Source organism: Sorex araneus, chromosome 9 (genome assembly GCF_027595985.1).
Source record: "Sorex araneus isolate mSorAra2 chromosome 9, mSorAra2.pri, whole genome shotgun sequence".
Classification (NCBI taxonomy): Eukaryota; Metazoa; Chordata; class Mammalia; order Eulipotyphla; family Soricidae; genus Sorex; species Sorex araneus.
Window position 1 is genome coordinate 30,305,234 of NC_073310.1, and position 23,618 is coordinate 30,328,851.

Genomic DNA, 23,618 nt, shown 5'->3' on the forward strand with positions numbered 1-23,618 from the left:
ATCTGTTCTAGGGCACTTGGGTTTTTTCCAGATTCTGGCTATTGTAAATAGTGCTGCAATGAACATATAAGTGCAGATGTCATTTCGACTATACTTTTCTGCTTCTCTGGGATATATTCCCGGCAGTAGTATTGCTGGGTCAAATGGGAGCTCAATTTCTAATTTTTTGAGAATCGTCCATATTGTTTTCCAAAAGGGCTGAACCAGTCGACATTCCCACCAGCAGTGTAGAAGGGTCCCTTTCTCCCCACATCCTCTCCAACAGTGTTTGCTTTTGTTCTTTTGGATGTGTGCCAGTCTCTGTGGTGTGAGGTGGTACCCATGGTTGTTTTGATCTGCATCTCCCTGATGATTAGTGATGTAGAGCACTTTTTCATGTGCCTTTTGGCCATTCGTATCTCTTCCTTGGGAAAGTTTCTGTTCATTTCTGAAGAAGTCTATCTTATTTGGACAAAAGTTTCCTACAGAATTTTTCAGCTTATGAGTCTAGATGTCTTTGGTTTTCCTGTAAAGTAGTATCATTGCTTTCAGTGTCAGAACACTCATTTCCCTTATGAAGATTGTGGGGAAGAGGACAGTGACAGTGATAAGAAAATCTCAAATCTTAATGTATTGATCACAGTGTTGCCAGTGAGGGGAAGAGACCAGGAGAGCACATTGCCCCCTTGATGCTTATAATTGATGTTCATAATTATTCTGATTCTTAACAATCTGCCTAAGAAACTCTTCTGGGACATTGTTGGATGGCTGTGCTATTCCCCTGATGAAGCTAAACGGGATGAAGTTCTCAGAAGGTTCAATTGCTGCTAGCCTAAAATATCATGGCTTGTCTGTCATTTCCCCTTTTTCTATTTTTTCCCCTTAGCCTGTGCCAGAAGCTCAGTCTTTTATCTCTAATTGGAAGGTGGCCCAGTAGCTCTTGACTCCTCACCTCTGTGGGGTCAAGTCTTTCCACAATAGTGGTGGCAGATGTGCATCATTTACTGATCCCTGCCCTCCACTTCCATTGTGCACTCAAGTCACACACCTTCACATATGTGATGTGTGTTTATCTCAGGCAGTGGATGAGGCTTTTCCTGTGACGTCATTGATTTATGATTGTATCCACCAAGGCCACCATAATTAATAGTCTGAGAGAAATAATTTGGAAGTGAATACACTTTAAATTAAGCTTAACCAACTGTATAGGATAGAATGTAGTATAATATTTTATCATAAAACATATATAAGTGCATTTGGTCTTATAATTAGCAAATGTTTTACTAAATCAGCTTCCTAAAAGTAAGACTTTAGCTACGTAAGAATGAAATAGAAAGGCATTAGATAATATGAGTATGTGTATGTTAAACTAAAATTTTATGAAGGATATAAAATATTTAGTTTATGGACAGCTAAATATCTTAGAAAGAAAGATGTATGTCACTGGTTTCCAGCAATAAATTTGCTTTATTTAAAATACTGACCGGATTCATTATTGTTTAAGTATTAAGGCCAGTATTCCTTCTGCTTGTTTATCTTCACTCAGAGTTTCTTCTTGTCTCTTCAAGTTATTCACTAAGTTTCCAACCTCACCTTGAACTTAAATTTAATGTCCTTTTATTCAATTTATTTGGGCATTTTCTGCAGAAAATATTTTGACTATTTTCTGTTTCTTGAAACCTTCCTTCCAAATGTGAGACACTGTAATGGGTGTTTTGCACATATAGCCTCAGTTATTTTCTTGAATGTCTGCATTACATCAGAACCAAAATATCATATCTAAAACTCTTTAAAACTGCTTTTTGAATGAGTTACTTTCCCCCGTCCTACTTTGTTTCCAGTTCACGTTCAATCAGCACAGCCTGTCTTGCTCAACTGGAGTGTCCTTCACTTTGATCTAGACTATATGCCACTAACTTTCCTAACACTGTGTCTTTGTGAAGCATTCTGTCCTTTTTCTCTCATAAAAATACTTAGATATCTCTACCAAGTTTTCAAATCCTTGTCTTTCTTCTAATTAATGTTATTTTGACTACTCTTCTATATATTTGGTTACTAGTACTATTGTTATTTAGAAAAACCAAAATGTAAATATAGTTTAAATTCAATGTTGAGAATGGTTATAAAATAACACCAATAATTGAATTTTCTTATGACAGGAAATGTGCCATGTACTCTAATAAGTATCTGCAAGAAAATCATTATGGTGTGAAGAGACACTAGAACTTGGGTGGTGGGTAACACTAAGTCTAATACATATTCAGAGTGTGAAGTTATAAACCTGGAATTTTATAGTATTTTTACCATGATAAATCAACAAATTTGTTGTAAAACAGAAAGCTCCATGAAGCTTAAATTCCTAAATAGGGTACTTCCTTTCGGCTAATAGATGAAGGCTCACAGTAGCATAACCACTTCCACAGAAGAGCACAAATATGCCTAATGACAGTACCCTACCTTGAAGCCGTGGAATGAACTGTTGTTAACAACATGCTCATTACCACTTTATAAACCATCCTATAACATTAAGGCTCTAAGCCTTTGAACAGCTTTGAATTCAAAAGTTCCACTGTGCAAATAATTCATATATGCACAAAAAACTCTAATACTATTTTATCGAAGTGGGTCAAATTTTATTATTTTTGGAATTTTTTATATTATCTACACCAACCTTAAAGGGCTTATTCCTCTTTAAGTCATTTTTATTCTTTCATCCACATGAAACTAGTACACACTGGAATTTTAACAGACCTGTATTGCTAACTGGTACACGGTTATTTCACATATACACACAGTAATTTTCATGCTAACTTGAATCATATTTCTTCGACAAGAATAGGTATTATATCATCTTTTAGAAAAACACCTACCATTGGTTTCAATAGTAGCAGCCAACAATCACTGAAGCATATGATACTAAGTGCCAAGCACCAGCTGAATATTTTGGAATTAGCATCTCATTCTATTGGGCTGGAGTGATAGCACAGCGGGTAGGGCGTTTGCCTTACACTCGGCTGACCTGGGTTCGTATTCTTCCACCCCTCTTGGAGAGCCCGGCAAGCTACCAAGAGTATCTTACCCGCACGGCAGAGCCTGGCAAGCTACCCGTGGTATCTTTGATATACTAAAAACAGTAACAAGTAACAAGTCTCACAATGGAGACGTTACTAGTGCCTGCTTAAGCAGATCGATGAGCAACGGGATGACAGTGCTACAGTGATACAGCATCTCATTCCACACATGAAATTCCTGTTCTTGTGACACTTGAACCTATTACCACCTGTTGATATTCCTTAGGCGTAGTGATTCCCACAAAATCGTGGTTCCTACTATAAATTAGCCATGAAGAGAGCTTCTAACTTGATTTCTTTGTAGTCCCTGCCCTAGTGTTGAGGGTCCATGACTTATATGGGAGACGTGGCTGGGAATATTCAAAACTTAAGTTGAAATAGTCTCAATAATTTAAAATGTTTTACATACTCAGATCTAATCTACTTACATAAAAGTAATAGTTAACTGACATAATTATTTGAAGCTTTGTCAATGCTCATTTTCAGAAATTTATTGCAATGAAATTTTTAATAAAACATGTTTAGACTTTCAGATGAATTTGGTACACTAAAATGGAACTCTTTTCTTTTCCATAAAAAATAATGTGTAATGTACTGAGTAATTCTTCATTCTTTCTATAGTTCCACCATTCTTTCTCCTTGATCCATAGGAAAAAATTGTGAGAAAATCACATTTACAACCAACCCTTTTCAAAACATTGAACATCAACTATCTGTAGTATTATTGACTGTGATCTATTGAATGTTATGATTTTCAGGGAATAAATATACATGACTTTACTATTTTTGTTATCTGGGCAAAAGTTGTTTATGGTTCTCTTTACTGGATTTTTGTGTGACATAAAATGCTTCTTTCCTTTCTGACTTAGAGCCATGAAAACTTGAAATTCACAATCTTAGCAAATAAAGAAAATTATTAGAGAATCTAGGTCCTCTGGTTCTCTCTTATAAGGCCCTCCACTTAAAGAAGTGAAATATGTTCTTGGTAGACCAGCCAGGTTCCCACAGATGCATGTACAGGCCTTAGCTTGGAGGTTATTTCCAACAGGAACCTGAGCGGTCAATGCCTGATCCTGCTACAGAACTCTGCCTCACTCTCCCCCATGACAGGGTCCTGAAATTCAGATGGAGCTACCTGGGAGGAAATAATAGACCATGACAAAAAAGACAGTCTAGTATTTCACTTCGTAATAGAGTTCTGTGAATTATGGCACCTGCCATAAACTACATCAACTTTAAAAATCTTGCAAGATCATACCTGAATGGATGGAAATAAGCTTAGTTCCAGTTTTCAAGGTCACATTGTCCCAAATTACAATCATCTCACCCTGTGATTAAGCAGATCACAGCTGCAGAGGAAACCTCCATTAAACAAGTGAACACATTACAAGGACTCTTCTCCCAAATGAATGCAGCAATTTAAAACAACAATGTTTGCAGAGAGCAAGAACCAAGTAATTTAGAGGTATAAGGTAAAGTATGCTAATATCCTGTGAACCTGTGGAACTATGTGTACCATCTGAAGGTTCAACAATTTTATGCTTAGCACACTTTGGTGCTTCAAGTCACTACTAAAGAATGAAACTTAAGTGCTGATTTATGTGCTGCAAAAACCATAAGATGAATATAAATAATAGAGGCAAAAGAATAGAAAAATCTTTAAAGCGTAAAGATAATAATAATATAATTGACAAATGATTAATAGATTATTAATTAATAGTATATTTCAAGTTAAGATAATAAGTAACATCCCCTTTATTTACATTAGAATTTAGCAGTAAAGTAATCTACACATATATCTCACCATGTTATCAATGGTTGGAAAAATGTGGTGTTCCATTGGTTTATTTTTTGAAAACTAAAAATTATTATTTAAAAAGAAATCTTCTAAAATGAATTAGAATAAATTTTGTATGGAAATACATCTTAGTTTATCTTCTGAGAGTATGTTAAACTTAGTTTACCATTGTTATAAAAATTGCTAATTTAATGATATCAGATATATGCTGTACTGGGGGTCATTTGCCCCTACTGGAAAGTATTTGGGAAGCAATTTTCTCTTAACGTGCCTCTTTCTTTCCTATTAGTGTCTCAGCAGCACTGACCTGACTACTCATTTCAATGCACTTGGGAGGAGATAGCACACAGTTCTCCCCAGGGGTAAATCAGTGCACTTAGATCCATGAAACACACTGGGTGTGTCTTATCCAACACCTCTCATGTTTTGACATGGAAAATCTACTTTAACCGTAAGCATTCACACTTATAACCATGTTGACCTGCACTTTGGCTTGGATAAAATAGATAAAACTTGCTACATATAAGAGAAATAATTGTCAAACTCCTGGAGTGTGTGATAAGCTTTCCTTGTGAGTGTACAAATGGTGGTTGTGCATCAACTGCTGTTCTCGAAGCGCAGTAGGTCTCGGGGGATGGCCGACGACAGCCAGAAGGTGCCAATTAAATTTTGCCTGTTCTTAGGAAACCACATAGGAATCACTGACACTTCACATTGAAACATTCAATTACTTTTTGTTTTTGCCAACCAAAATTGTAACATAAATTTCATGCTAACACGAAATTAGACAACTATTGCATAATAACAATCTCCTTTATTTTCTGTGAATTAGGAATCCAGAGCAGTTTTTTTGTTGTTGTTGTTGCGAAAGTAAGTGTGACTAAATACTGAGTAAAGCAAAGAGGGATCTAATTTTTCACTGTATTTTATTGCCAGGCTGTGAAAAATACCTTGAAGCAATATTATTCGACCTTTTAATATCTTTGGACTGACCCCTGTATTTAGACCAGTGGTTGAAAACCACTGCTTTAAAGAATTCTTGTTTACTTTTGGGTTTTTTGCTGCATTTTTGAAAGTGGGGTGAGATCGCAAGTGAGATAGGTGAGATATTTGGAAAATGATTTTGAGGAAACAATTTCATGTGTTGATTCTCACAAGGGTTCTGGATATATCAATTTTTCATAGAATAAAACTTTTGGAATATATGATCCTGCAGGAAACGTAAAATATACTATAGAGATATTTAAAATTTTAACAGTGTACCAAATAAATGGCAAATATAGTATTATTTCTGTTTCAGCTTTTTGAGGAAGTTTTATTTAAAAATTGCTAAGTAATGATCTGTTTGGCCATGTATATATTTCTGAAACAACATCGCAACATCCCTGAATAGAGGATATCAGTATTAATCAGTTACTTCTCAGTGTGCAGGCTTTGACAAGAAATCTCAGAAATGAATGATTGCATCATTCCACACAATCTAAAAACTGTTACTAAATTGTCTTGGTCATACCAGACCAAGAGCTATCATAAATCAGTGGAGTGTGGAACTATATAAGAACCTGGGTCTCTTCCATTCAAAGCATGGACTCAACTCATTGAACTATCTCACTGCCCCCTGTTCAGTGAATTATTAATGAGATAAAATTCTCATTATTAATGAGAGAAAATTCACCTTCCAAAGCACATTTAAAATGAACTCTTCTGACCAAAGAAACAGTTCAAGATGGCGGTGGAGAAAGATCCTGGACTCAGACCTCCTCTTTCCATAGACACACAAAATATGGAGCTCTGTATGGTATACATTTCTCAAAAAAAGATTTAGGAATAAACTGAACAGCTTCTCCACAAGAGATGAAAAGACTACACCAGAAAAGGCATGAGAATTAGAGATGTGCTTTGCCAAGAACAGCAACTAATTCCATATAGCCACTCAAATATTAGGCCTCTCCTGAAGAAGGAGTTTTGTGTCCCACATGAGACACCCTATTCCTTGGAACTTGTATGAGAGATATAGCACTGATACTCCTGCATATATACACAAATACACACACACAATATAGCTTAGGAAACCAATAAAGTTTAAGATTCTAGAGGCTGTGAGAAACCCAGTTTTCCCTGAAGGGCAAGCACACAAACACTCACCAAGAGACCCAGCAAAAAAAATAGCAACTGGAAAAGCATTCAACCAGCATTGAAAAGAGTTATTAGCTAAGGAGAAGAGGGGGCAAAAGTTGATTGGAATTCTTCCTGTGGGACCACTACACTGGTGGGTGCCATTTTGTGTTTCACCTTTCCTTAGTAGAGTAGGGTTGATGGGTACTGTTTTTATACTAGAGTTGGTGGTCTCTGCACACACCAGGCCGCACTGGTTCTGGTCTTGTAAGCTAACTTGGTCTCAGAACATGCACTACACTACTGAAATCAGAGGGGTTCTCAAGGACTGAAGATCGGGGATGCGATTTTTGCTTTCACCCTTGATCTCACTACTGCTGGTATCTGCTAGAAAAGAGATTATATACTCTATAGCACCAGGTTCAAAAGTTAGTGGGGTTTTACAAATGTGGCCCCACAGGGCCATATATATATCTATTTTAAATGCTGGTATGTGAGTGTCTGAACTCAATGTAGCACTGTCACTGTCCTCCCGTTGTTCATCGATTTGCTCAAGTGGGCACCAGTAACGTCTCCATTGTGAGACTTGTTGTTACTGTTTTTGGCATATTGAATACACCACGGGTAGCTTGCCAGGCTCTGCTTTCCGGGTGGGATACTCTTGGTAGCTTGCCAGGTTCTCTGAGAGGGATGGAGAAATTGAACCCAGGTCAGCCATGTGCAAGGCAAATGCCCTACCTGCTGTGCTATCACTCAGTCTGAAACAAAGTACTATATCAAATCCTTCCCCTTGGAACAATGACAGGTCATGTCATATTGTCAACAACTGGGGGTTATCAAAAATAAGAAGGCTTCCTAGAAAAACCACAAACATTCAAGAGACAACCAAAATATAGGGCTATGTAAAGCAATAAGATGTAGTTTGTTTCACCTAACATACTGAAACAAATACAGTCATTTTTCTGACCATAATGGAATGAATCTAGAAATAAATTACAAAAAAAAAGTTAAAACCACCCCACAAATATACAGAGATTAAAATAATAAGTGTCTACATCAACAAAAAAATTTAAAAGCCTGAGAAAATACCTTGAAACTAATGAATATGAAAATTCAACATACAGAAATCTACATGATGCAGCAAATATAATTCTTTATTTTTTTCTTTTTGGATCACACCTGGCGATGCACTGGGTTACTCCTGGCTCTTCACTCAGGAATTACTCCTGGCGGTGCTTGGGGTACCATATGGGATGCTGGGAATTGAGCCCATGTCGGCTACATGCAAGGCAAATGCCCTACCCGCTGTTCTATGGCTCCAGCCCCACAGCAAATGTAATTCTAAAAGGGAAGTTCATAATAGTACAATTCTCCACCAAGAAACAAGAAAAAAATCTGAACAAACAATTTTATCATTACACCGAGAGGAACAAGAAAATAATTAAATTCCCAGGTCAGCACAAGAAAGAAAATAACACAAATCAGACAGAAACTTAAAAGGCAATTTTAAAAAAGATCAATGGAATCAAGAGCTGACTCCCTGGAAGAAATATCAAACAAAATATCATTTCATCTCTTTGAATAATCTCTTTGAATAATAAAATGAAATCAAGTGAAGTATCTTTTAAAAGGTAGAACAGAAGAAAAGAATGAAATTCACCATTATCTTACATTTTTTTTAAAAAAACTCCAAATGCATTAGAGACTTGAATATGAGGACTGCAACCATAGTGTTTCTATAAGAAAATGTAGATGGCAAAACTGGTCTTAATGATGTTTTTCTGGATTTGACCCCCAAAAGCATGGACAACAAACAAATAGATCTACATAAAACTAAAAAGCTTCTATACAACAAAGGAAACCATCAATACAATGAAAGACAACCTACTAAAAGATTCACAAATCACACATTCAATGTCTTGAGGATATTATTACAAGAGGAATAAGTTAGGCAGAGATACTGTATAATTTTACTAGGACATGGAATCTAAAATACAAAATAAACAAAAAACCCTAAAATCATAAAAATAAAAAAGATTGATGATTACCAGAGAGAAGTGGGGTTGGAGGGAAGGTGAAATAAATGGGTGAATTTTTTCTTTTATTTGGAGGAAGGGATTCTCCATTGGTGCTCATGGGTCCCAGGGAGACTTGGCAATACTTAGCTAACTGGGTCAGTGATTCAGAAGTCAGACCACAAGGCAGCTCAGTCACTGTGGTGCCACAGGGCAAATAGGGCCAACTCATCAGTGCTTGAGGACCTCCCCTTGATGTTAGGGAGATCCTGTGGTTCTGGACATCATTTATGCATACTCTCTCACCTCGATACTGTCCTCCTGGCCCCTAACTTTCTTTATAAGATGTTTATGGAGTCTGTTCCTGTCCTTTGATCTGTAGTCCTTTTAGTTCTGATGATATTGAGGAATTCTAACAGCAAGAGAAATAGTTAACTTCTACTCCAAATTCATCAAACTTAATAGAACACATGGAACTTTAAATTCCCACACAGGAGTCAAGGATATGGCAAGTGCAAGTACACAAGTCTTGCCTGTGTGAGGCCCCGAGTTTCATCTCTGGCAATACATGGTTTCTCAAGTATGGCCTAGTGATACTCAGTGACCCCCTGAACATCACCACACCACAGTAGAGATTTTAAAAATATTCTAGCACAGTAGTATCCCTGAATGATAAGTTTATACTGTACGTATTAAGAGCATACTGTAGGGTTTTTACACACCCTACCTGGAACACTTCTACTGAAGAGCTTGATCCTTCAGTTCAGTCTCCTGTTGATCACTCAGAATTATCTTCTCAGCAGGAGAATTGGTCTTTAATAGGAAGCCTGGCACCACGCAGGGGTGAGAGGATTAGTTAAGGAAGGGAAAGTAGGACGGTGTGGGAGGGGAAAAATGCCTGTGACAGACGTAGGTCAGGGTGGGAGGGAAACTGGGGACATTGGCAGAGGGTAGTGGACACTGTTGATTGGTGTTGGAACAATATAAGCCTGAAACGTAATCATAAATATCTTGTAACTTTGTAATTCATAGTGATTCGATTAAAAAATCATCTTCTTCAGTATCCACTTCCACCTTCAAATCTGCATTCCAACTGCTGCAGGTTCCAATGTGAGTTTTAGTTATATAGACTGATATATAGATTGAGCTGAATGGATTAGAAAACATAACTTAAATGCAGTGACAGATGCTAACATTCTAAAAGGAAAAGAGTCCAGGAACAGCTCAGTGGTAGAATCCCTGCCTTGTAGGCAAGAGGCCACAAATTTAATCCCCAGAACTTCCCAACATAATTCCCAGTAATTCCCCACAGGTAGCATTGTTGTTTGGATCTTCAGTGCCAAAGCACAGTGTGATATTTAGTGCACCATAACCAGGGATATGAGTGAATTAGTGTGAGATCTCTGGTGGGTAGAAGTGAGTGTTCAAGTACTGTAACCAGGTGTACAATGCCCAGAAAGCACTAGAACTCAAGAATGACTGATCACCACAACCAAATATGTGACAATTTGTCAACGCAACAAAGCACCACCAAAGGGGAAGGGAGTATATAAATTTATAAATAAAATGAGGTGCAGAGAGATAGTACAAGGAACCAAGGCAAGCCTTGCCTTACGAGGTCAACCCTGGTTCAATCCCTGGCACAGCATACGGTCCCTCCAACAATGCCCAGGTGAGCTTCCGAGCACAGAGGAAGAGTAAGCCTGAGTGAGCATCATTGGGTGTGCCTCTACCCAACCCCCCCATAGAAAGAAAGAAAGAAAGAAAGAAAGAAAGAAAGAAAGAAAGAAAGAAAGAAAGAAAGAAAGAAAGAAAGAAAGAGAGAGAGAGAGAGAGAGGGAAGGGAGGGAGGGAGGGAGGAAGGAAGGAAGGAAGGAAGAAAGAAAGAAAAAGAAAGAAAGAAAGAAAGAAAGAAAGAAAGAAAGAAAGAAAGAAAGAAAGAAAGAAAGAAAGAAAGAAAGAAAGAAAGAGAGAGAGAAAGAAAGAGAGAAAGAAAGAAAGAGAAAGAAAGAAAAAGAGAGGAAGGAAGGATAGAAGGAAAGAAAGAAAGAAAGAAAGAGAAAGAAAGAAAGAAAGAAAGAAAGAAAGAAAGAAAGAAAGAAAGAAAGAAAGAAAGAAAGAAAGAAAGAAAGAAAGAAAGAAAGAAAGAAGAAAAGAAAGCACAACAAAACAATAAAGTGAAAGCAACCATTTGTTTATGAGAACATTGATAAAGAAACATACCATGTAACAATAAAGAAACATACCATGTAAGGATAGTGAAAACTCATAGAGAGACTTAAAAATAATAGGTGGTTGTTCCCTAAGAAACAGCATAGCCCTCTCTGAGTCTGATGTTACACGTGAAATTGTGGACCCTGAATGATGTTGCTTCTTGCCTTAATCATCCTGCGGTTACATGTGATTGGAGTAAATTGGAAGTGAAATTTCTCATCTAGATGTAAAAGCAGATTGGGACCTGAACAAAGCTGTACTGCCCTACTTCATGAACTTCTCCTACTTCAGATTCAGCTTACTCTTCCCTCAGGACTGCAAGGAAACCTCTGTCTATTGGTTAATGACAAAAAGTAAATTCAGAATTGACATTCTTACAATTCTTAACTGACAAGGTGTAGGAGACAAAACTTGCTCTAATATTTCTCATTTTTTACATCAAAATAAACAAATACAACTTTTGATGCATCATACATTGCATTCTATTCAGATTCAAACATGCTTTGAAAATTATGTACCTAATCTTACCATTTACTAATGACTTTTTGATTCAAAATCTTCCCTTTAGACTCTGACTTTTTGTCTATATGTTCTACTCCTCTCTCAGAGTCAAGCAACAGAAACACAGAGGACATTTTTTCCCCCTATATTCAATGAACTATAAAAAGTATTACAATCACTGCATACTTTTCCAGATCGAGTCCATGATGCAGAAGTCTTTATTTCCCTCCTTGTTTAAACAAACACTACACTGAAAGAGAGCAGTCCTCCACTCTGGAGACATGGTAAACCTGGAATGCAGATTGAAATGTGCTTATGGGACAGTAAAACTGAGACTTGGAAATACAGAACACCTTGGAAATGGAATACTGGAAGGGATCTGCTGAGGATGGTTTACCAGATACAATGGTTTACGCAGAGACTATAGAGTTGAGTAAAATTTTCTTAGTTTTATGGCCCCTGAGACAAATGGAGATTTTAAATAATAAAGAATCCTTCTATAAATTAGAGACACCTGGTTTTAATAGTGAACACAAGCATTGTTAGAAATGTTCAGGGCAGCATGTAACATAGCAAGTATAGGGGTTTCTGAATGAATCTCCAAAGTTCTGATTAGTTCTAATTAGTCGGCTCATCAGAGATGCTGATTTTTATTTATCTATTTCTTTCTTTTTTAATTTTTATTAGTGAATCACCATGAGGTACAGTTACAAACTTATGAACTTTCATGTTTGCAGAGATGCTGATTTTTTAGCAATATCTCAAGCACCACTTGGAGATGAGACTAAATCCAGGAGCATAAGTTTTCATGTAGAATATTTCCAAATATCTGATATTCCTAATAATTACATGTCTTCCATGTAATTATTGCTTTGTGGTTCCTATATAGTAAATTATATATATATATATATCTTACATGGGGGAAATTTTTTCTTGAGAGATTAAAGCATGAGCTTGCAACCAGCTGTGAATTTTATTTATTTCAGCTTATAAACATAAAATTCTCAGTTTAATTTGACAGAATTGGTCAAACTTAATTTGACATTCAAATCCACTTTCAAAATTAAAATATCTTAATCTTGTTTACAAGTCACATTTTTCATCATTGGTTCACCTCCAGAGGAATGCCTAAAACACTTTAGATGTCTAATATACTGTTGCAAATGGGTAGAGAGATCTATTGTAGAACACTGCAGTAACCCACTCTTCAATGCACTTACTACTCCCCTTATTTTATTGAAGCAGTTCTTGATTACTTAATATAAATAGAAATCTAAAGGAAAAATATCTACAATCTTGAGTTAAGAGTATGCTGGGAACTGGTGACCTAAACCAGTGGTTTTCAACACTTTTACACCTGTAGACAAGCACCGATCCATGGACTGGTAGCTGAAAACCACTGACCTAAAGCTTATATACAGAATATAAACATATTTAAATTTTATATGTACATAGTTAAACGTTTCCTATTCATTATAAATAGTTTTTTAACTTAGATTCTACAAAAATAATGATTGTGTTTGGGCACATGCAAACCATCCACATAAACTTATTTATAAAACCATCTCTATGCTTTTCTTTTGTTTTGCCTTTAAATATAAATGTGGCTGCTTTGGCCATCAACTAAAGATTTAAGTGCAAATCCCCAAAGTCCCCGGTTAAAAGTATAAAATCTGCCTCTAGACTTAGGAGCACTCTGCTTCAAGTATTTTTCACCTATTAGTGATGTCTAGATAATATTTTGTCACGGATGAATATAGGAATATAGCCCATTTGCTAGATATTAGATAGTTCTCTAGAGTAAAAGGTTTCTTTCTTTCTTTGTTAAAATCTTATAATCGGTAGCTGTTAAAATATTATCTTGAGTTTTTACATTTTCATAAAAATGAACAAAATGAAACCTCTTCCTCACTGCCCTGACCCCGAACTCTCAAGAGCAATGCAGCAAAGTTCTAAGCTCAATGGTTCACGGAGCCATCAGAGCCCTCTGATGACGAAGGGGCCACGAAAGGCTCATCCTGCTTCTGGTCCTCCTTCATTCCAGCTGCTTGATCTGTGATGGAGGAGAAGGACAGCTGGTCATGCTCCATGATGTGCACTTGGTCCTCATCCTTGTCCTTCTTCACGTAGAACATTTTTCTGAATTTTTTCAGCTCATGGAGTTCACAGAAGGTTTCCAGGACAACCAACATGGCAATAAGGCCAAGCAGCAGGTAACCTGTGTGAGATAAATGACAGTGTCTCTGGGGTTCCATTACAGATGAACCAAAACTCCAGGTAAATACATTCATGATCACTTTCCTGATTGCTTGGATGGTTTGGACTACCCTGGCTCAAAGAATATAGATTATTCACTATAATATGACATGATTGATGGATTTGTTGGGTTCTGGGTCATAGCTAGCAATGCTCAGGGGTTACTCCTCACTCTGCATTCAGAAATTACTCTGTACTCAGGGGACAATACAGAACACCAGAAATCAAACCTGGGTTGGAAGCAAGCAAGGCAAATGCCCTCCCTGCTGTACTATCTCTCCAGCCCAACGTGGCATGATTTTTGGGTTAAAAAAATAGAAATTGGGGCTGAAGTAACATTTTTTGAGATGACATACTGAATCTTCCCATCCAGCAGCCTCCTCCCTCCCAGTCAGGGTGGCCTTGGGGGTGCAGACTTTCCACTTTGTAATCAAGGCTCTCAAAGAGCCAGAGGCATTTAGGAAAAAAAAATTATTTATCACGAGTGCTCGGAACAAACCTAGGTAGGTACCATTTTCTGTATCTTTATTTTGTTTGAGGACCACGCCTTTCACATGTCACATGCACCAGCAATGCTCAAGAGGCCATGTGGTGCTGGGGGGTCAAACCTAGGCAGGCTCCTGCATGCAAAGCTTATATGAGCTCCAGCCCTTTGAGCCATAGCACTGACCTAAGCACAGAATACTTTTTGGTATCCTTTATGCAATGCAACAATAAGTTTAATGAAAGAAATAAGAGTTTAAACTATAAAAACTCCTTTAAAACTGATGTAGATATGAAAAGGTCAATTGTCAAACACATATTTCTACTTATGTGGTATAGAAAGAACCAAATGAATTAAATAAAAGAAACTTTTGCAGAAACAAACAAAGTGATTACCTGAAAGAAAGTGAGAAGTGGTTTAATTAGATAAAATGGTGTGACTTAAGAAAGATAGAATTAGGCTTTCAGTGATAAACTAATACAGAATATATGAATATTGGTGTATAAACAATGCCACTCTAAATCCTCTGGTATAAGTCACTGTCACTGTCATCCCATTGTTCATCGAGTTGCTCGAGCGGGCACCAGTAACGTCTCCATTGTGAGATTTGTTGTTACTGTTTTTGGCATATCGAATATGCCACGGTTAGCTTGCTAGGCTCTGCCGTGTGGGCGAGATACTCTCGGTAGCTTGCCAGCCTGTCCAAGAGGGGCGGAGGAATTGAAACCGGGTCGGCTATGTGCAAGGCAAACGCCCTACCGCTGTGCTATCGCTCTGGTATAAGTCAATGCTACTTAAATTTTTCCCCCTAGTTTTTACTGTTTTGTTTTTGCTTTTGGGGGGGACCCACACTGAGTGGTGTTTAAGGACTTCTTCTGGCTCTGTGCTCAGGGATTGTTCCTAGTGATGCTTAAGCAGTTTTATGCTTGAACCAGGCCTTACAAGTGCAGAGGCCACTGTGCTGTCAATCTAGCCCAACAATTTTTTTAATGGTTACGTGGGGCTGGAGAGAGAGTACAGCAGGTAAGACACTTGCTTTGCATGCAGTCAATATGGGTTCAATTCTGCAGCACCACATATGGGCCCCAAAGTCCACCAGGAGTGATGCCTGAGTGTAGAGCAAGGAGTAAGCCATGAGCACTGCCAGATGTGGCCCCAACACACACAAAAATGGGTCAATGGGAGATATCTGAAGTTCTTCTGAGATCCAGTCACAACTTAGATTTCCATTATGTAAAGAAGTTTTGGTGCTTTGGTATTGTTTGTTTTTATAATTTTAACAGGATACTTAGTTTCATTGTGCAGTTACTATTGTTTGCTACTGTTAATGTCATACCATTTAAATCTAAACAGTGCAATGATATTTATTAAAAACAGGCCTAATGAGCATATGGAACGTTTTCTTTGCTTTTTCTTTTAATTCAATTTTTATTTAGGCACCTAGGTTTTTATTACACTAAACTGCAATAACGGAGTTTGAGAATATAATGTTCTAACCTGAAGCCCACAACCAGAGTCTCTATCACCACTACACCATGTCCAAGGTTCCCTTCCAGGCCTCCAATTCCATTTCCTTAGCAAACGCATTTAAAATTTTTAATTATTATAGTTTGGGTCACATGATCACAATAGTGCTAAATCCTGGTTTTAATGTACAGTTACCTTACCTCTACATGGAAGTGTTCAAGACCCTCAACTAATGTTGACCAATATCTTTCTGTTATTTCTGGTGTATTTTATCATTCTACACCAACACCATTCTGACTCCTGTAATCCAGGGTCATGATTTTCAATTATTTGATACTTCCCATTCCCTTGTCTTATTCTTCTGTATACCAGAGAGAGTGAGATCACCCAGTATGTCCTTCTCTTTTTGAATTACTTCATTCAACTTGATACCCTTCAGTTCCATCCAAGTTGAATAAAACTCCCTGGTTTCATCTATTTTTGACTGTATAGTATTCATTAATTATAAATAACTTCTTTATTCACTCATTTGTCACTGGATATTTAGGTTTTTCCATATCCTGGCTGTTTTACTAAAAGCTACAATGAACATAGGTGCGCAAATATCTTTTAAAATTCATGTTTTTATATCTGGGCATTTGCCAAGAAATGGGATCACTGGAACATTTAAGTTCTATTCTAACTTTTCTGAGAAATCGCCATACTATTTTCCTTAGGGACTGAACCAGACAACATTCCTACCAGGACAGAATAAAAGTTTATATTTTAGTACATCACTTCCAACACTGGTGTGTTCAGTCTTTTGAATATACACCATTCTCAGTGATGTGAGATGCTATTTCCTTATAACTGTGATTTGCATTTTCCTGACAATAAGTGATAATAAACACATTTTTACATTTTTATTGACCATATTTATATTCTTTTTTTTTCTTTTTGGGTCACACCCAGTGATGCACAGGGGTCACTCCTGGCTCTGCACTCAGGAATTACCCCTGGCTGTGCTCAGGGGACCATATGGGATGCTGGGAATCTAACCCGGATCGGCCACATGCAAGGCAAAATGCCCTACCCGCTGTGCTATCTCTCCAGCTCCATATTTATATTCTATATGCATGTTCCTGTTCATTTTCTCTCCCAATTTTTGATGTGATTATTGGTTTTTATTGTTGTTAATGAGCTGTATGAATACTTTATATTTTTATATTAATTCTTTGTCCAATATATTGTGTGAAAATATCTTTCCCCATTTGCTAAGATGTCTTTTTATTGATTTTATTGTTAATTCCTAGCCATTTGATGTTTTGAGGGACTTCTTTTTTTTTTAAGAGTGGGTCTGGGCCACACTCATGGTGTACAGCTATCCAGGGGTTATTCCTGGCTCTGTTCTCAGGAGTGACCTCTGGCAGTGCTCAGGGGGCCAAGTACCCAGGGATTGAACCACGGTTGCGATCACCATGGTCGAATGCAAGGCAGTGACTTATATATAAAGGTATGTTCCCCTTGTGCACTGGTGAAGGGATGGGTGTTTGAGCATTGTATAACTGAGACTTAAACCTGAAAGCTTTGTAACTTTCCACATGGTGATTCAATAAAAGAATAAAATTTTTAAAAAATTTTAAAAAAGGTATGTTCCCTTTATATCACTCCTTGAAAATATCACAAAGAGAAAAGTATAAATACACAAAATAATAAAAGTATAAATACACAAAAAATAAAAATCTGAAGTTTTAAAAAATAATGTCCTTAAATTGGAAGCAATATAAATATTCAACAATAGAGGCAGTGTTAGATTGTAGTACAGCCACCTGGTGATAAGTTATGAGGACATTAAACATTTATGGTAACTAGGAGAAATATAAAAACATTTTGGTAACTATTTGGTATATATTTATTGAACTTATCTAGTACTCAGGTGCTATTCACAGCCGTGTCAACAGTGAAGTCTTTGTCTTGGCTGAGGCCCATGATTTAATAGACATGGTAAAATATACATAGTTCAACTATGCATTTTGTCAGACTAAGATCAAAAAACAGATCTTAGAAAGAGAAACTTGACTGCCTGAATATCTATGATGATTTTCCTTGCAGACTTGACATAATGAAGTCTTGAAAAATATTTGAGAAAACAGACATAAAAATTGTACGTACATTACAATGCAATTCTATTTATCTTAAAATGATGGGAAGAGACAAGACAAAGAGATAAAAACAAAGCTCCCTCGTAAATAGATTAATAAGCTTTCCATATCAAATGGCTTTTTTTTTCTTTTTGGGTCACACCTGGAGATGCACAGGGGTTACTCCTGGCTTTGCACTCAGGAATTATTCCTGGCAGTGCTCAGGGGACTCTATGGGATGCTGGGAATCCAACCCAGGTCGGCTGCATGCAAGGCAAACACCCTACCCGCTGTGCTATCACTCCAGCCCCTCAAATGGCTTTTTGGTGAATTTTATTGCAATTATTGTCATAAGTTTCTGAAAATCGCTGACATTCTAACTAGCTAATTGCTAGCATCTAACATTCTAACAATTCTTCAAAAAAAAAAACAAGATTGACAAACCAGACAAGCAACTGCTTTAAGGTTTTATTTCAATCACGAAAGAATATGATTGATGCTAATGATTTACATACTAGTCTTTGTTTTCTTTAGTTTAAAGTATGATCTCAGGGGTTGGGGAGTCAGTTCACAGAGTCAGACTGCATACTTTGCATGCAGAAGGCCTAGGTTCAATTTCTGGCACCACATGATTTGGGAGTGACACCCTAAGCACTGTATGGCATGACCCTGAAACCAAAAGTAAATAAAAATTTGAAAATATATAAACTTACTTATTCATAAACATAAACTTACTCATATGTGATACATAAAGAAATAAAGCAAGGAACGACTAAATTCCAGGGAAAAACCTTGAATCTTGACAATAAAACTAGGGTTACCAAGTAAGGGTTGAAGTGAGCTTGGAGAGGGGGAATAAGGTGCTGAACCAAAAGTGATGAAGCACACTAGTAGGGCACATGCCAAACCACTAACACGATTATCACTATTTTAACTCAATAATAAAATATTCACTAAATATTAATAAAGCAAAGTAACTATTTTTAAGTAAAATTTGCTTCTTAAGTACATTCTGTGTGATGTTTTGATATTTTAGTAATGCCATTTTATTATGAAATAATAATTTAATAATGCCATTACATTATTATTATTAAGACATTGATTAGTAACTGTGGGTAATCAGGAAAAAAATAACTCTTGGGAAGAAAATTTTTGCATAAAGAATTTTGAAGGGAATCCAAATTAAATAAAACATTTTTGGGAAGCTAGCAAAACTGAAAAAACTATCAATCAAAAATTATATATTAATTTTTTATACATCAATATTCATTCATAGGTGAAGTAGGATTTGGAAAGGAAAAACAGACACTAAGGAAACAGCCTGTGAAACCTGGATACTCACATGTGATCCCAACCTTATAGAGTTCTCGGAATTTCTGATTGTAGCCTTCTCCAGGAACATAATCCCCTAGGCCAATGGTACTCAGGGAAATGAAACAAAAATAAAACGATTCTAGGAAGTTCCAGTCATCCTCCAAAACTGAGAATACGGCCGCTGGGATAAAAAAGAAACAGGACACAGTGACAAACCCAAGGAGAACAGCATGGACGATGGCCACCATTTGCTTGGAGAAGCCCCAGCGGAGGTGGAAGTAGAGGACAGGTCTTCGGGTGACGTGGATGGTGACACGCTGCACCACTGCCGTCAAGAACAGCAGCGTGAAAGGAATGCCGATGACTGAGTAGATGATGCAGAAGGCCTTACCCCCATCGGACAAGGGCACAGTGTGACCATAACCTGCAAGGAGAAGGAGAAAATGAAATGACAAAGAAGAGAGGAGTGGAACCACTTTTAAACAACTGTTCGTCTTTCACCTCTATTCTCCCGAAATCCAGGAGCAGTGCCAGGCTTCAGGTCTGGTTATTATTTGGGGTTTGGGAGCCTAACCTGTTGGACATCCGGCAGCTTCTCCTAATAATGCGCGTGGCCATGTGGTGTTGGGGAAGGAACCAGTAGGCCAAAGGCAAGGCAAGGGGCCTTACCCCCTGTACTGTCTCTTTGGTCCCACCTACTAGTTTGAAACTTTAAAGACCTATGACAATGGCAATTGCCATAAAATTTCACAGTGGATGCCATACATTCAGGATGCCCACCATTCTTTACAATATTCTCGAGCCGTTTCCAACACTTCTGAATCATGTGCTGAGGTCCTAAGGGCATACCTCCTTACCCATCCAAGAAAAAAAATATTGCAAGACATTTACTTTATCAGGCCAAGGAATTCCCCACTCTCTGTAAACTAATTCTGTAAGAATTCTCATTAGTTTACGTTTAAATTTAAAACCATTCAATGTGCATTTTCCTAAGGATTATTAACATCTCTGTGTGGGAATACAATCAGGTTCTATGGAGGAGACTAAATGAATACAAAGACAAAAAAATAATTAAAAGGAACATTCAAGCATACAGGACTATGCATTTCTTTTAAAAATTTTTTGTTAAATGTCTGGTTAAATAGCACATTCAGAAATTGTGGCTTTTACCCCTTGTCATTTCTATAGGTTCCAAAATACCAATAATTCTGAAACAAAGCAAACATTAAAATAATTCATAAGCGGGGCTGGAGCGATAGCACAGCGGGTAGGGCATTTGCCTTGCACGCAGCCGACCAGGGTTCGATTCCCAGCATCCCATATGGTCCCCCAAGCACCGCCAGGAGTGATTCCTGAGTGATGAGCCAGGAGTGACCCCTGTGCATCACTGGGTGTGACCCCCCAAAAAAGCAAAAAAAAATTCATTAGGGTCAGTGGTTTAAACTAGTTTTATTTTGAGAATTCTCAAATAAAGCCCATCTCGATATTTCATTCAGTAAGTATAAGCAAAGAGGAATTTAGCTAGCAGCGGGGCTCAAAATTCTCCTGAGTATTTCACCTGAAAAAGATTAACATAGCTGAACAAGTCAGTTTAGGAAAAAGCTAATGAAATGCCATTTTTGTGAAAATGGATTCTATAAGAAAATTTTAAATAACAACTCCCAACACACCTCCCATGTGATTATAACTAAAAAGTGGTTTTAAAGCTTGATTTCTAAAATAACTTTGGATTAAAAGTAAATATCACTAAAAAAACTTTCCGCTCTTGATCTCTCAAACCTCCTCTTTGTTTTCCTCTGGGTAGTGGCCAGGGAAATATGATCATCGGAGTTTCCGTATGATTCTGGTGCACAACCTCAGCCCAACATTCCCAACATTCGGGGATGTTGACCCACTACAGAAGGTAAATTCAGGAGTGGGAAAGAAAGATGTGAACTGAGCTAAAAGGAGTACCAGGATTTCCCTGAAATTGTATTGCAACTTATACAACCACACACATTTGCACTGTTCTGTGGAGAGAGTTCAAAGCTTAGATTTTCAAAGGATTAGGGGGTTTTGAGCATCAGTTAGTTTCTGAATCCAGTTGGTTCTCACACACCCAGCTGCTCCAGCCTTTGCTGGAGCACCAATTTTTGAGCATGGTTAAAGAGGGAAATGGTTGAGCTATATTGTAGCATTGTTGTTCTGTTGTTCACATTATTCATCGATTTGCTCGAGTGGGCACCAGTAATGTCTCCATTGTGAGACTTATTGTTACTGTTTTTGACATATCGAATACGCCACGAGTAGCTTGCCAGGCTCTGCCATGCAGGTGGGATACTCTCGGTAGCTTGCCAGGCTCTTCAAGAGGGACAGAGGAATTGAACCCCAGTCGGCCGCGTGCAAGGCAAATGCCCTACCCGCTGTGCTATCACTCCAGTCCTGAAAATATCAGGAAGGATGCAGAAAGCATGTCAATAGTGTTCATGTGCACAATGTCAATCAAAGACAACTGTGGACTGTGGGGGGTAAGTGGGAACTGGGGAACTGACAAAGGAATGAGACTTGAATAAAGCAGCCCTAATCACAGAGGAAAGGGACCTATCAGAGTTACCATCCACACCAGGTATTAAGAGAGGATTTAACTATCAGAGATGGAGGTAGAGTTAGGGTTGGAAACTGAATCTGAAAATGCAATTTTATTTAACCATAAAAAAGTCAACCAGAAAGCAATTCAAAAATTCAGTTTTTGAGTCCAAGACTAAAAGAACAGATAACAATTTCAAGAAGAAATAGGAAGTTGTAGATTTCACATAGGCACGAATTATGTGGAGGAAACCTAAGATTAGCTGAATCAATTAGACTAGAAAAAAGCCTTTATATCTATGATCTTATTCAGTTTTTGGTGGCACCTTTGTAAATCCTTAAATAAAAGTGTAATACTATTTCACACAGCCCAACTCTTTAGAATCTCTCTTGCAATAAATTTCAGTTCCAGTATGGTAGAATAAATCAAAGTTATAATTTTGAAACATTTTAGGATATTATTATGATGATTGCTCTTTTAGTAGAATGTTAACTAAATCTGTTTACTAAAATGGTTTCTCTAAGCAACAGATTTTAAGCACTCACTCTGCAGTGACACATTTTTATACCAGTAATTTGTTCCTGCTAAGAGACTGAAAATTACCAATATAAAAATTTTACTGCAATCCAATGTCTTCTCCTAATGTTTAGTTACATTATTTTTGATAATAGGATGTGAAATACAAAATTTACATCTCATTTGTATTCTTAAAAATTTCAGGGAGAGCCATATTGGGAAAGTCATTCTCTACATGAAATCACACAGAAATTCTTATGTACTAGACAGCTTCATGAATCAAATAGAAATCCTTAGCTATCTGCCTTTTAATGAAATAGTAAATAATTTACTAAAGTTCATTCAATTGAATCCCCAGATAAATCATAAAACAAATCTCATATTTTAAATCAAATCATTTAAGATCCATTAGAAAAAACAAATAATTTCATAAACTTTGCATATACCTTAGATATTTACTATATATATTTTTTAACTTTCTTCATTTAATTTGTGGGGCTTAGAATGAGCATACCAATGTATACTGAAAAGCAGATTTCAAAAACTTAGGATGGTGAGATGAAACTACCATATACAAATGTTCTTGTATTGTAGTCCCCAACTCCATATTTGCTAGGTATTCTGTTAACTCTCCAGAGTAAGTATCATATTTATAAGTGTCCTAAGAACTTTTTTTCCATTAAGTTACCATGATACATGCTAAGAAAATAAACTAAGAACCTCATCCCCTGAATTCAATCTCAGTAGAGAACTGAAATATGTCTCAATATTTTCTCTTTGGAAAAATACTTTTTAATTCATAATTTCTTTATTTTTTAAATGAATCACAGTTACAAAGTCGTGCATTATTGGGTTTCAGTCATATAATGTTCCAACACCCATCCGCCTTCACCAGTGTATATTTTCCACTATCAATGTTCCCAGTTTCCCTCCTCCTCCCTCCTTCCACCTCCCCTGCTCCCCGCCCCCCCCCCCCGCCACATTTTATCCCACACACACTTGCGGCAAACTTCCAACCATTGACCAGTCCTCCTGGTCCTTGTTTTGGAAAAACACTTTAATTCATAATCCCCAGACATCAGTTTAGTGAGCGTCTCTTTCTCAGTAGACAGCCAGCCCCCACCCCTCACACCCACCCCAATCCTATACTCTGAGTCCCTCCAGGCTATTTGACCACAGGGCTTTTCAGCCTAAGGAGAGCA

The 23,618-nt window shown here is 37.3% G+C and overlaps 1 protein-coding gene across 1 annotated transcript in view; it reads right to left on the reverse strand.

The window, feature by feature from the left end:
• Positions 1–12,652: 12,652 nt before the first annotated feature.
• KCNK1 (potassium two pore domain channel subfamily K member 1) overlaps positions 12,653–23,618 on the reverse strand; it is a 70,425-nt gene continuing 59,459 nt past the window's right edge. Inside the window, exons 2-3 of the mRNA XM_004620328.3 lie at positions 19,363–19,758; positions 12,653–13,911 (exon numbers count right to left, since the gene is read on the reverse strand). Coding sequence (XP_004620385.2) covers positions 13,652–13,911; positions 19,363–19,758 — 656 coding nt within the window. The 3' untranslated portion in view covers positions 12,653–13,651. The remainder of the gene's footprint in view (positions 13,912–19,362; positions 19,759–23,618) is intronic.